This window comes from Pyrus communis, chromosome 1, assembly GCF_963583255.1.
Source record: "Pyrus communis chromosome 1, drPyrComm1.1, whole genome shotgun sequence".
NCBI lineage: Eukaryota > Viridiplantae > Streptophyta > Magnoliopsida > Rosales > Rosaceae > Pyrus > Pyrus communis.
The window spans coordinates 43,175,066-43,190,184 of NC_084803.1; the positions used below are offsets into that span (position 1 = coordinate 43,175,066).

At 37.0% G+C, this 15,119-nt stretch overlaps 1 protein-coding gene across 1 annotated transcript; it reads right to left on the reverse strand.

Annotated features, from left to right (window-relative positions):
* Positions 1-307: 307 nt before the first annotated feature.
* LOC137713826 (uncharacterized) lies at positions 308-14,573 on the reverse strand. The gene is made up of 16 exons (XM_068453185.1): positions 14,321-14,573; positions 14,056-14,189; positions 13,786-13,843; positions 12,969-13,184; positions 12,176-12,451; positions 11,689-11,823; positions 11,474-11,599; positions 7,188-7,229; positions 6,981-7,088; positions 6,345-6,487; positions 6,112-6,235; positions 5,018-5,092; positions 3,947-4,300; positions 3,772-3,864; positions 1,612-1,741; positions 308-812 (listed from the first exon to the last, which is right to left on the reverse strand). The coding sequence occupies exons 1-16, from the start codon at positions 14,543-14,545 to the stop codon at positions 571-573; spliced, it is 2,481 nt and encodes an 826-aa protein (XP_068309286.1). The 5' UTR covers positions 14,546-14,573; the 3' UTR covers positions 308-570.
* Between the last annotated feature and the right edge of the window lie 546 nt (positions 14,574-15,119).

The following is a 15,119-nucleotide window of genomic DNA, read 5'->3' on the forward strand; positions in this document are numbered from 1 at the left end:
TGGCCCTTTCTCGAAATCTTGTGCTTTTTCTTGAAAAAAAGAAAACAAAAAAAAAAATTAAATAAATAAATAAACGATGTTGTCTTCGAAAAATGTTAAATCAAACAATGAATTTAAATAACATGAAATACGTGCAATAATTAAGGAGCTACCTACAATCCCCTTGCCATCGAGAATTTTTAGGTGCAAGCCGAAGGAGTGTTCAAAGAAAGAATCATCAGTATGCCAACATAAAGAAACAATGGTGAACAAGTACGGACTATCCTACTCATTTACCGGTCAGACATAGCCAAATAAAGACGGGGAATAAAACAGATGGCCGGAACCATCTCATGAACAGATGTTGTATTAGGAAAACTAAACCTTAATTACATTCTGTAACAGGTAACAGATTCAATTCATTTATACCGAATTCAGCAAAAGAGGGCTGTCCCCCCAATATATATCCTACTCATAGCATGGCCAAGGTTGGCGATTCAGAACACAGGTGTTTGATCTGCCATATTTGTCTCCAAAAAGAGGAAGTTGCTAGTACTTTGCAGTAAAGTTACAGAACCCAGCAAGAAAGCCCTAACCTTTGAGGAACATGTTTCTGAACTCGTCATTGGATTTTGGCTTTTCATCATCCTGTTTCTCAGTAGTTGGTTTATTTGTACTACGACCAAGTGCAAGGATATTCCTGGGAGTTGCAAATGTGTTCCTACCCTTCAGCTGTACATTATCACTTCCTCGGTTATAAGTAGACTGCTGTCCTTGACGTGCTCTAGGTGCATTGGAGGCCTCAGCAGAATCATTAGACTCAGCTCCCCTGGCTGCACCAGTTTGAGTGGAAGTATTCAGCACAAGCAACATCATGACCACATGCACTAATGAAATCCAAATAGATCTCTCATCATATAAAAGATCCTTTTTTCTATTTTTTTATTTTTTTATTTTTTTTAAATCCTAAAGATTTTCAAAGAACATATATGCCCAATACAAAGGACATGAGTATATGAAGTACAGAAAATTTGGAACGCCATTTCTTGAACGCAGAAAGATCCATCTCTAGTAATATTATATGCACTTTCAAAAGGAGCGGATATTGTCTTCACGTCTCCCTTTTTCCCTCCATGAGAGCCTTTTTACCTCAGTTAGGTCTTTGACTTCAACATATTTTTATGTTCTGTTGCATATTTCTTGTCTATGTACTGGTTTTCAGTTTTCACCCAGTTTTGAAAAAGTTTCAATTATCCACTGATTCACTCCTTGAGCTAGGTTCTACTAAATGAGCAAACAATAAATAAAATCAAAATCTTGAGCACCATATTTGATATCTCAGTTTTTCAGCAAGCTTTTAGACTTCAATTCTCCTTCAGTCAGAGTATGATGCAAATTTAGATTCGAGACTTGGTCACAAAATCAGTGGGAGCTGTACATTCAAACCGATCCAGGTTTGATGAATAACTAGAATAATACTATAAATATAGTATGTATAACAAAATTTGAGGAAATACCTAATTTTATTATGGACCAGTACATGACAGATGGTATATTCCATATGGTATCAATTTAATTTAGATTCTGCATGTGCACGTAAAATTATGTTAAAACAAACCCAATTTGGCGTACCATGTTCCTTCTTCCCATGCTTTGGATCTGATCGTGCAATGCTCAGCTTCTTCCCAAGGAGCATCTGCTTATTTTTTGCAACAGCTGCAATGAGGTGGGCATCATCTGAGAAATCCACATATGCCAATCCCTTCACAAGTTAAAAGGAAAATATAAAATCAGAACTTTCAAGACCAGGATGAGAAACAAATCAAATTCATTTCATATACATATATGATAACTCCAGTTTTACTGACAAAATCTGGATGCTTTTCACAATGGTCTCACTGACATATGCTTTTACATTCAGCTAATGATACATTACACATCAATAATTTTTAGGGGAATGCACGCACTATGGGACTCCATAAAATAAATTTATTGAGACCAAGGAAATGAAACTTCCGTTCAACTATAGTCGAGAGGAAATCAGTCACAGCAGGCACTAAATAGAGGAGTACACGGGGGTCAAGAAGCTAAACCTGCCAGATGAATACCTGGCATAAATTCAAATCAAACAGAATATTATTATACGAGCATTCTCCTCTAACACACCCCCACCCCCCCCCCCCCCCCCCAAGGGCGGGGTGCATAGGCCTCGCTTTTTGCTTTTCTCTATATTTTGTAATATGAATTTCAATTTTGCTCCTGAAATAGATTTACGAAACAAAACCCAAAAAATTTCACTTCAAACGCCGTCCAAGAGAAAGCACATGTTACAAGTAGTATATACTAAACCCAGGAGGACGAAGTGTCCCCTCGTTGTCCATTCAAAACGTAGCAAATCTTGAGCCTTCAACCCCACCTGTGCCCGATACTTTGGCATTCCATGGTTTAAATGAAATCATACCAAAAATAAAAATCAATATCTTGGTAGAAGAATATAATATCTCAGGTAATTTTAGCCTTACAGCTGTTGAGAATATCGCATTTAAGAATGGGAAAAATAGAACAAACTCCGGAAATCGAAAAACAAATAACCAAGATAAATAATACCAAGAATTTACGTGGTTCAGCAATATGTGCCTACATCCACGGGACAGCAACAACAATCTTTCACTAAATCAATAATGAGTACAACAAATAATCTTGCCAAATCTCTAGAACTAGGACTTGACGAAAAACCTGGAAGAACAAGGACAATACGCTTATCTCTTTTTTTTTCTCTCGCACACACTTTACAATATTTTCTCACTCTAATCCCTTGAGTGGTATACAATTTATTGTTTTGCTCCCTTTTCCAAAACTACTACAATAGCCCCTTTATATAGACATAATAAAGGTCTTCTTCAATAAGGATTATTAATCCTAATTGGAATCTAGTTATAAATCCTACTCCAATTGAGAAACTAACTCCAATTGGGTAAACAACTCCAATTGGGAAAACAATTTAATCCTCTAAGACTATAATTCCTTATAGACTTAGGACAACTTATCATGGGCTGGAAAAACCTAACAACAGCTTGCTCTCATCAACTAACCAACGGTGATATTTTATTCATTGCACATGTCCACTATGAAAAAGATGAGGAAGTTCAATGCTCTTCTCATATAACAATTTTCAATTCGAAAATTTAGAGTTTTAACAATGTGCAGGTCGAGTAGTAGGACTGTTAGGGCCAGAACATGTTTTGATCTGAGAGAATGATTAAATAGTTCCATGCACTCTTACATTCTGAGTTGCCACATTCAGATTAGATCAACACAACTGTAGAACAAAAGATATAATTCGATCTTTTTATTCTAGATCAAACTAGTTCCATCATCAACAAAAAGAACAGAAACTTTCTTCAAATACAGCACATAATTTTGTGCCAGCAGTATTTTATCCGAGTCTTACTTTTGTACCGAGCAAATTACGACTCTACAGTATCCCAAATACCCTTAAATCATTGACCCAAAAAACAATACCCTATCATCAAAATTGTCCAGAATTTCCAGCAACCTGTCTTCAATTACAAGATCTATCTTTTATGCCTCTAAACCATTAACATAGTCAAAGCTTCAACCAATGTACGAGCATTAAAATCCCTCCTAGAACCAAGCATTAAAATCTGGACATTAGCCAATCCTAAAATACCACGTGCAATATCAAACAGATTGCTAAACTAAAAAGGTTTGCACACAACATAAAGAAACACCAAGAAACTGAGAGAGAGAGAGAGAGAGAGAGAGAGAGACCCTTGACTTTCCAGTGAACTTGTCATGTAGTATTCTTACAGCAACCACTCCCCCAACATCACTGAAGAATTGACGCAGATGTTCATCATTTGCCTGCAAAACACGAACAGTTTCTAAGATCATGCCTGTGCATTAAAGAAGAGAATGAGAAGGGATTTATGGGTTGTGTACATGCCTTAAGGTTAATATTTGAAACAAAAACAGTACACTGGTCAGCATATACTTTTCTTTTCTCTGGAACACGCTCTTTCATTTGTTGCTCATTTTCTGTGTCTGGTTGGTCACCCGTGGCCTTGATCTTTTCCACGTTAGTTTGTTCAACTGAGTTCACCACCTCAGAATCCTTCCCATGTGCTTTCTTTGGCTTTTGGGCTGCATCTTTTTGCCTCTTTGCTGGATGCTGTTCATTAGGTATGTCAGAAACTTGCTTTCTCTTATCACGAGCATCCTTCTTCAAAGGAGACTCTTCTGTCAATTTGGATTCTTGTTGTGACCTGAATAATTCTAGCTCTTCCAGACGAGGAGTGACCTAAATAAGGGAGCAGAAGTCAACAACAGACCTTCAATCTGTTGGAGTGATGAGCACTTCTTCAAAATATAGATTGACAAAAGAACAATGACTTAGCTGAGATGATCAAGGCAAAGCATATCCGTACTTAAACTGGGCAAATTTGGATAACTTTTAACACACTAAAAACTGCCTCCCGCGGGTCTATGTAAGATATGGTAGAACTAGTGCTAGTGTAGTTTTCAGATTTTAAAATGATGAGTAGTTTGTTATTCATTAAGTGATAAAACTTCGTTACAGTACCTACACTGACATCGCACCAACCTTATAAGCACAACCATTGGTGGCTCTCATATTACAGTTTTCTTTTGACAAACTCTGACTTTATATTACTGTAAACTGCAATGTATCTAGAAATAAAGGTAGAATAATTACCTTCACATTCACAAATTCTAAATGATTTTGGTTCCATTTATCATTTTCATATGTTGAGTAATTTATTAATCATTATGCGAGTCTTTATTCACATTACCTAAGCTGAGGACATTAGACAAATCTTATGAAGTACAACCCTCAGCATGGCGACAAACTTTTTATGTTAACCATTAATTTTTCTGCAATCCAGAAATGAAGGAACGTGAAGGAGAAAGATGGAAATTACCTTCACATTCACATATTCTAACGATTTCAAATTTCATACAACATTCAATTGGTAAGTGCAAAAGAGGGAAAATGTACCTTCTGTACTGCATGGTCAAAATCATCCAACGAACCAAATTCCCTCTCAAAACGTAACCACGAGTGGCAAATGTCCTGAATTATTCTGTATTTTAGGAAAGGAAGGCACCATCTAATCCCAAATGTATTATATACAAGCGTATAAGCTACTATATAATAAAAATAAAAACAAACAGACGCACAAACACCCAAATTGACATGATCAATAAGCAACAAACCAAATTTTTGCAAGAAACTACATGTACACTACACGAGTCAGTATGAAGTATGAACACAGAATGAAAACCGCTACTATCAAAATTCAAGACACAAGGCCTTTTAGGAAAAGGCAAGCTTCTTGCAGTGATATGGTTTATAATTTGTTGAAAAGAAAGCTAGATAATACACCAAAATTCCAAATTACTGAAGAAAGCTTCGCTTCAAATAATTTTTACAACTAAGTTTTAAATTTTTTATTTCTAACAGTAACTCTCAACTTTGTCAATTAATTCTTGCTGTTTTATCCTTTTTGAGAACATAAATGCTGATCACATCTAAATCGAAGCCATAACATCCAGATTCACCTGGGTTTTAAAACCCCAAGAGGCTTCTGCTAAATTATACGCCACATTGTGGCTAGGAACGAGGGGAGAATGTTGACAATTTGATAATCAATAGGCTGAAGAAATCTGTAACCAAATACTCATCTATAGAAATGTTCTCTTGGTCAACTAGTAACCAAGAAATGGTCACCTGCCATTGAATTTGATATCAGGGGTGGAGATTTTAAATGGATGTGCTTAATATCAAATCTAAGGGTGACCATGAATCCTTGGTCACCAGGTGACCAAGAGAACGGGACTTTGCTCATATAACCTAACTTAACTGCCTGCTATGAACAAACAAGATATTATACTCGATTCTGTGCTCAATGTTTGAACAGGAATATGAAATATGAAATACAGACATAGCGTATCACACAAATCAGAACCCAAAAACTAGGCAAAACACAAACTACTGAATGAGTAAAAGAAGTTGTGCAAAATTTGAGAGAGAGGCCGAGTGGTCACAAACAAGTTTCATTCAAGAATATAGATGAGGAAAGTAGATCTTACCTCTGAACCAGTTCCGGGAAATCTTTTACTGTAACATCTCCTATATAGGGCCCGAGCTTCATTAACATGACCCAATTCAGTTTCCATTGCTATATAACCTTGCCAGGCTTCCAGCATTGAACCACTAACAGAAGATAAAAATAAATAAATAAAAAATTAAGAGCATTATACAAATGAAAAACAGAAAGAAAAAAAAATGCATTCCAAATTCACAAATTTCAAAATGCCCATACCAGAGCTTAAGTAAAGTCTCCCAAACTCCACGAGCTGCCAGTTCGTCCTTATGTAGATTTAGCTCTAAACGGGCCCAATAAGCATGCAAACGTAGCAAGCCATCCGTGTTCTTCAGGTATGCTGACAAGTAATCTGATGCATTCTGAAGGTATAAATTGTCAGAAATTTCATGCGTACAAACAATACATTATTTCTTTCTACGAAGTGGAAAAAGGCTGCAAAAAAGCATAATCCTTAACAGCATACGGGTTATTTTGCCTGGACACAACCAATGTGATTGCTAACCCTTAAACGTACAGAAAAAACAGACTTTCCTTTTTCTTTTTATTATGAAGAACACACTGGTAATTTAGGACTTCAATTGATCCAAACATGGATATACATGTATTTGTACAAATATAATTTTTTTTTTTTTTGAGAAGACATTTTCTTTTTCATCTTTTGAATATGCAAACAACAACGTAACACCTGTAATCCCAACCCTGACCAAACCTCACTTAATTCAGAAGACCAAGAGACAAATACAATCTAATTGCAATTTAGTAATTGTGGTAGTTTAATCCCAACTAGTTTTCCTTGTAACTTCGCCACAAAAATGAATTACGTTTTTATATAAGCGAAAAATAATAACAAACCTGAAAGGTTTCCCTGATTAATGAATACTCCAAGCCATGCTCTCCTTCAACAGCGCATGATATTCTTCTTCTTAAGCCATCTACGCGGGTGAGGTACAAATCTAGGTACTAAAGGAAAGAAGCTCAATGAACAAAGATATTAAAAAATATTGTCACATATTTTTATACAAAGACAGAAAGACAAATCAATTATAAGAACATCTGTACCTCATCAAGGGTTAAAGTGCATAGCAGAGACTTCTCAAAGACCTGAGAATGAGCAACAATTTAAAAGGTACTCTACACATTTTTCAAGAAATCATAATGGAATGTATTTCTATTGGTTCATTTACGTTTATTCATTTTTGGTTTGGTAAAGGCATCCACTGGAGTTGTATTGAAAATTGAGTCTTCACTGGAGAATATTCTGGCTGAGACTAGAGACTAAGTCTAATGAGAAGCAAAGCCCAATAGTAAGTTACCTATTGGCTCTGCAGCTTGATGTACTAGTTCCTTAACACATGAAACACGTCGAGTAAAATTTTTGGCATTTCTTTAAATTCAAAGCCGAATAGTGCCCATTCATCCCTCACCGTAAACCAAAACCCTTGCCCTCCTTTTCTTACATATATCATATTAAGGGAAATTTTGAAAAGAAAAGGCAATTACATAACAGCAACGTCAGGAATACCATATTAAAACTTTGTGGACAATACCATCAAACAAACGTTGCCAAGATTCATATTTGCTCATTGAAATAGTACTTCCTAGAATCTCAAAAGAAGGGGAAGAATGGATAGAGAACACCATGAAGCCCAAATGAACGGAGCGAAAATGCTTAAGATAGACTTTATTCAAGACACAAGTCACATATTTAGAGCAGTTCCACCAGAGCAAAAAGAGGCCAGCACCCAGTGGAAAAAACAGGCTGGGACTCAGCCAATCCACTCCAGCCCGTGTGTTTGCCTGGCACCCAACCCAAGCTGGTCTCCAGACCAGCCCATTTTTGACAGACCTGGGGACCGGCCCGTTTGTGTTGTTAAGCCTGGCGCATGTCCTACACGTGCGCGTCCTAGCGAGTAGGAGACAACAAAATCAGAGGTAGGGCCCAGCGGCGCAGGCGCATTAACCTCTCCCCCGAGTGGGCGACGTGGCCCAATTTCTACTGTTGGATTTCCAACGGCTAGTTATTCTAGACCGTTGGATTTCCAACGGTAAAAAAAATTTGAATTTCACTTTTAAACTGGACCGTCCAAGACCTGGGGACCAGCCCGTTTGTGTTGTTAAGCCTGGCGCATGTCCTACACGCGCGCGTCCTAGCAAGTAGGAGACAACAAAATCAGAGGTAGGGCCCAGCGGCGCAGGCGCATTAACCTCTCCCCCGAGTGGGCGACGTGGCCCAATTTCTACTGTTGGATTTCCATCGGCTAGTTATTCTAGACCGTTGGATTTCCAACGGTAAAAAAAATTTGAATTTCACTTTTAAACTAGACCGTCCAATCACATATCAACAATCCACGTTTTTTCCCCCAAAAAATTAAGAATTTCAATTTTAAAAAATACATAAAATTTTTAATAAATTCAGAAATTATTATTTTTTATTATTTTATAATAAAAAATAATAATATTTTAATAAAATGGACTAGGCTATTTTTTTTAGGGGTGAAGATGCTTTGGCCTATTTCTGCTCACTGTGGTCTATTACTGTTCACTTGAGTGGATAAATGGGCTGAGTGCTGGCGCAAAGTCTTTAGGGGTGGACTTGCTCTTAGAATTTAATATGGTCCAATCAGTAAACCAACTAATATAATACAACAGCGTTGGCATACTCCAAGTAACCGTTCAAGGCTAGTTCTTTCTTTCTCTTACAACATATTCTTTAAAACTACTAGGCAAATGGAGATGTATTTCTATCTGCTGTAGCTTAATTACCAAGTCAAAAGCAAGTATTCCAAGTGTTCAGACGTTTAAGAATGGGAAAAATAGAACAAACTTTGGGAATCGAAAAACAAATAACCAAGATAAATAACACCAAGAATTTACGTGGTTCAGCAATATGTGCCAACGTCCACGGGACAACAACAACAATCTTTCACTATATCAATAATGAGTACAACCAATAATCTTGCCAAACCTCTAGAACTAGGACTTGACGAAAAACCTGAAAGAACAAGAACAAGAAATGCACCATCTCTTTTCTTTCTCTCGCACACAGTTCTCTCACTCTAATCCCTTGAGTGGTATACAATTTATTGTTTTGCTCCCTTCTGAAAACTAGTACAATAGCCCCTTTATATAGACATAATAAAGGTCATCTTCAATAAGGATTACTAATCCTAATTGGAATCTAGTTATGAAACCTTCTCCAATTGAGAAACTAACTCCAATTGGGAAAACAATTTAATCCTCTAAGACTATAATTCCTTATAGACGTAGGACAACTTATCATGGGCTAGAAAAAAAAACCCAACAATCTCCCCCTCCGGACCATGAGGAAGGTATACCAAAAAAGAAAAAAAAGAAAAATAGGATTGCTCCTCTTGACCAAACTCCCATTGATCGAACTTTTCATGACCAGACTCCCCTTGATCAAACTACCCATAACCAAGCTCCCCTTGATCAAACTACTCATTAACCAAGACCCTCTTGATTAGACTTCTCTTGACCAGGCTCCCCCTGATCGCAATACCCATCATCATTGGCAAAATCAATTATAGACTTCTTTGCCAGAAAACACCACTTATCTTCATCTTGGTCCAATCAGCATCAGACATACTTGCCGGCTTGCTCTTAACACCTTCAGTAAAGTATGTCCTCCTCTTGATTTCCACGTAACCCAATTACAAAAGGTTGCACCCTCCATTCTAAACAGATATCAGCCAAACCTGGCTCTGATACCACTTGTTGAGAATATCGCATTTAAGAATGGGAAAAATAGAACAAATTTCGGAAATCGAAAAACAAATAACCAAGATAAATAACATCAAGAATTTACGTGGTTTGGCAATATGTGCCTATGTCCATGAGACAGCAACAACAATCTTTCACTATATCAATAATGAGTACAACCAATAATCTTGCCAAATCTCTAGAACTAGGACTTGGACGAAAAACCTGAAAGACCAAGAACAAGAACAAAAAATACACTATCTCTTTTCTTTTCTCTCGCACACAGTTTACAATATTCTCTCACTCTAATCCCTTGAATGGTATACAATTTATTGCTTTGCTCCCTTCTCAAAACTAGTACAACAACCCCTTTATATAGACATAATAAAGGTTTTCTTCAATAAGGATTACTAATCCTAGTTGGAATCTAGTTATCAAACCTTCTCCAATTGAGAAACTAACTCCAATTGGGAAAACAACTACAATTAGGAAAACAATTTAATCCTCTAAGACTATAATTTCTTATAGACGTAGGACAACTTATCATGGGCTGGAAAAAAAACCCAACAATCTCCCCCTCGAGACCATGAGGAAGGTATACCAAAAAAAAATAAAAAATAAAAAATTAGGATTGCTCCTCTTGACCAAACTCCCATTGATCGAACTTTTCATGACCAGGGTCCCCCTGATCGAACTACCCATAACCAAGCTCCCCTTGATCGAACTACTCATTAACCAAGACCCTCTTGATTAGACTTCTCTTGACCAAGCTCCCCTTGATCACAATACCCATTGTCATTGGCAAAGGCAATTATAGACTTCTTTGCCATAAAACATCACTTATCTTCATCTTGGTCCAATCAACATCAGACATATTTGTTGGCTTGCTCTTAACACCTTCAGTAAAGCATGTCCTCCTCTTGATTTCCACGTAACCCAATTACAGCGGGTTGCACCCTCCATTCTAAACAGATATCAGCCAAACCTGGCTTTAATACCACTTGTTGAAAATATCGCATTTAAGAATGGGAAAAATAGAACAAACTCCGGAAATCGAAAAACAAATAACCAAGATAAATAACACCAAGAATTTACGTGGTTCGGCAATATGTGCCAATGTCCACGGGACAGCAACAACAATCTTTCACTATATCAATAATGAGTACAACCAATAATCTTGCCAAATCTCTAGAACTAGGACTTGACGAAAAACCTGAAAGAACAAGAACAAGAAATGCACTGTCTCTTTTCTTTTCTCTCGCACACAGTTTACAATACTCTCACTCTAATCCCTCCCTTCTCAAAACTAGTACAATAGCCCCTTTATATAGACATAATAAAGGTCTTCTTAAATAAGGATTACTAATCCTAATTGGAATCTAGTCATGAAACCTTCTCCAATTGAGAAACTAACTCTAATTGGGAAAACAACTCCAATTGGGAAAACAAATCCAATTGGGAAAACAATTTAATCCTCTAAGACTATAATTCCTTATAGACGTAGGACAACTTATCATGGGCTCGAAAAAACCCAACACCAACAAGTAATCAATCAAAGAAATTAGAAGCAAACAGAGATCAATAAAAAATGCTCCAGCCAAACAAAATTGAAATTTAAAACATACAGAGGCAATCTCTTTCTCAGAAGCATGACCACGCTCCAAGGAAAGCATATATCGGACCCAAAGCTCTCCAACACAGGGGCAATTCATTACAGCCCTGGAATAAACGTTGGTTATAACATTGCCAACCTGAAAAGGTTAAAAAAAAATTACTTTAACAGCACAGGGTTGCCATTGGAACAGAAAATATGTAATAAGAGATGCCAAGGGATAAAAACCTTCAATGTTTTGTCCAAATAACGAGTATAATCAAGCCAGAGATAACTGGATATAGGAAAGGCCGTAATAGCACGTTCATACAACGTTTGGACCCGGGCTGGATCTCCAGAAGACTGTTCAAATCTCAAGTAGTTCTGCAGAAAAGAATAATTTATTCTTTCCAGAAACTGAAGATTTACACATGAAGTAAATAAACTAACCGGAGGATTATAATGACAAACCATACAAATGAAAGTAGAAAGGAGGCAGAAAAGACCAGAAACTGAAGATTTACACATGAAGTAAATAAACTAACCAGAGGATCATAATGACAAACCATACAAATGAAAGTAGAAAGGAGGCAGAAAAGACAAACCGTAAGTTCAAAAAAGACAATGGTGCGAGGATATGTAAAGGCAAACCAGTGAATAAAAGGAAAATACAACTGGCATTTCTAACTTAATTTTTGTACGGTTCTACTAAGTACTAGTTCCAAATTATACATACCATGAAATTTTGAAGTCTTTCCGAGTCTGACATATCCTGCAGACAAATCTGTTCTTCAAGATGAACGCGAGCATCATACATTTCCAGTGCCTTTTTGTATGCTGAGGCAACCTGGAATGAAATTCCATCCAGGTCACTAGAGCCAGCATCAAGAATGTTTCCTCGTTCCACCTCCCATGCCTTGTAATCCAAAAGTGTTGACCTCATATTAACATGGGGGACTGACAACTGACGGTGGAATAAAGAGCGGACACGCTGAATTTGCTTTTCTTTTGCCTGCGGTGTAAGAAGAATTTCTTGAATATCGATCTCAAAAATAGTTTAACTATCTAAAGGCAGCATATAATTATCCCAAAAACAATAATTATAATATCATATGAATAACTAAGTAAGTCGTTGGGCATTCAAATCAAAATATAATTTAGAACTTTTACAGGCATTTAGTTATTTCTCTTACAGGTTTTAAAGAAGAGATGGCTGAAACCATAACAAAAATTAGATACTAATCTGCATATTTACAGTTGTATGGCTTACCTTTTAAATACCATTAGTTTATTCGTAGTACTACTATGAACATGTAAATCTGAATTGAGCTATAAGAATTGGCATAACGAAGAAAAAGATTAGACTGAATTGTTGGCCAATGAGAGAAAAGTTACAGATGGAGTTCAACATTTGATTGTCAGTCTCATTCTCTTTTATTACTATAACAGGAAACATAAACTTGTATAGAAAATGAAGATGTACTACAAGAAAAGACGGCCAAGAGATCCATCAATATACCACTACAAACCTGATTGTCTTTCTCGTCGATAGTATGAAATATAGCTTGCTCAAATGACCGATAGGCTTCCCATAGTTTATTGCCTTCAGAAACATGCAAACCAGCTGCAGTAAGAGCACGTTCAAATAGATCTCTGGCCTTCGAAATACCAGCAGGTGAACATTCTCTTACTGAGGGATCATTTTCTTTAACAAAATCTAAGTAGTCACACCAAAGAGAGATGGACTGCAATTGAAGGTCACCAAGTTAACAATCAATATTCCCCACAATTCTTTGATCATTAACAACACAAAAATATGTACAGTGATCAAGAATTGATATGTTGGGTAAAGCTTTAAACTTACATCAAATCTTAACGAGACTAGATACTGGTGCTAGCTCACTCAATGAACAATCTCTAGACTAAATAACCCAATGAACAATTCTAGAACAAAAGTGTGATGTTTCATTACAAGTTTAAAGTTATCTATGTTCTTGCACAACCAGAACATAAACAACATAAGTTCATCCAAGTATAGACAAGGGGTATAAAACTTAGATCACTTTGAACGGAGCACATCCATTTAGAGAATGAAACCCCTCTTGCACAAAAGTTAGGACAAGTTATGTGCATATGAAACAGAAAAATTGTCGATAAGGCATTCTGCTGTTATAACTGAAAGTTTGGATGCCATCCAATTCAAAATCATAGTTAGGTTTGTTTATTTTGCTTCTCATTTTCAATTTTTTCCATAAGCGTCCATAATTAACAAAAATATGGCATGGCATATCAAGAAATAACAATTTTTAAATTGCACGTTTTCTAGAATAAAGAAGCATAACCAACCAGATATTCAAATACTCCTCGCTCGTAAAGCTTTTCAATAGCACAAAAAGCATCAGACCTGCAAATTGGACAAATAGATTGTTCTTAAATAATTTACAAAAAATTAGGCCACCGAAAAGAGGAACTTTCTTAAATAATATACGAAAATTTAAGCCACCGAAAAGAGGAACTACGTTTTCCTTTATGTGTCCATTGTGTCTGTGCCCTTGTGTTTAAATATGACAAAAAATTGAGGCAACCAGAAGAGCGTTGGTAACGAAACGAGAGTACCCAGTGGAAAGAGAAGCTTCGTCCTTAGCCCAATCCTGCCACATAGAAGGGGTTAACGGAAACAGCTGATTCATAGCTTCCCTTGCTTGCCTCAGCCTTTCAATGTCAGCCATTTGCCTCAGAATCTTTATGTACTGTATTCACAATAAGAATTCAAATTTAGATTTTCCTCGGCAACCAGACAGACGGTATTCGAACAACAATGCATAACCCATTAGAAAAAATTAAAAAAGGAGCGAGAATATTGGCAAAGGTAAATACTTACTTGGACATGAGTATCGTAGTTGCCAGGATTGGCAGACAGCTCGGCTTCTAGGGTTTGGAGTTGGAGGTTTTGGTGGGCTTGGTCGTCGCCGTCGTCAGAGCCAGAGTCAGAGTCTGAATCGAAATCGGAGGAGCTAAGGTCTTGGTCAGGGAGGAGGTCTGGCATGGTTTGGTCGCCATTGTTGCCTTCTTCAGAAGTAAGGGGGTTTAGGGTTTCTTCGTCCATATGTGATCTCTATTCGAATTGGTATGAATTCTTTCTTTGTTTCTTGCAGTGAGCCTTAAAACCAAATGGGAGGCTTTTTTACTTCTCATTTTCTGGTGCGAGCGATGGATTTTTACTTTTATGCCCTAACCTGTGCCGACTGCAAACCTGGGCCAAATGTAAAAAAATTGTATTAACTTGGGTTAATTGTAATTAACGATCAAATTGCAATACGTTATGACATTGTTATTCACACACCTTTTACTCGAATGAATTAAAGAAGATAAGGATAAAAAATTAACAAAGGTGTGAAGTAAAAATGTATATGAATAGCTCTATCCTAAGCTATAAGGGTGCGTTTGTTTGCACTTACTAGCATTCACTAGATTGGACTGGATTAATCGGCAAAGTAGTCACGTGTTTGTTACATGCCGGGACAAAGTTTAATGAGACTCGCCCCGACTAAAAAGGGCTAAACTCTTCGCTAAAGGGTCCTAGCGAAACCCCCCAAAATCAGTCGGACTGCTAAGCCCACTCCCCTCCGCTACGCCCTTCCCATCTACCAACTCCCTACTTAGCCCCTCTCTTGTACCAT

Bases quoted from the DNA above. Each gene is read 5' to 3' on its own strand.
- LOC137713826 (XM_068453185.1), bottom strand. From the start codon at position 14,545: ATGGACGAAGAAACCCTAAACCCCCTTACTTCTGAAGAAGGCAACAAT. The intron at 7,089-7,187 runs GTACAGATGTTC...TCTTTCCTTTAG, and splicing joins GCACTTTAACCCTTGATGAG to TACCTAGATTTGTACCTCAC. The intron at 5,093-6,111 runs GTAAGATCTACT...AGAATAATTCAG, and splicing joins TTCCCGGAACTGGTTCAGAG to GACATTTGCCACTCGTGGTT.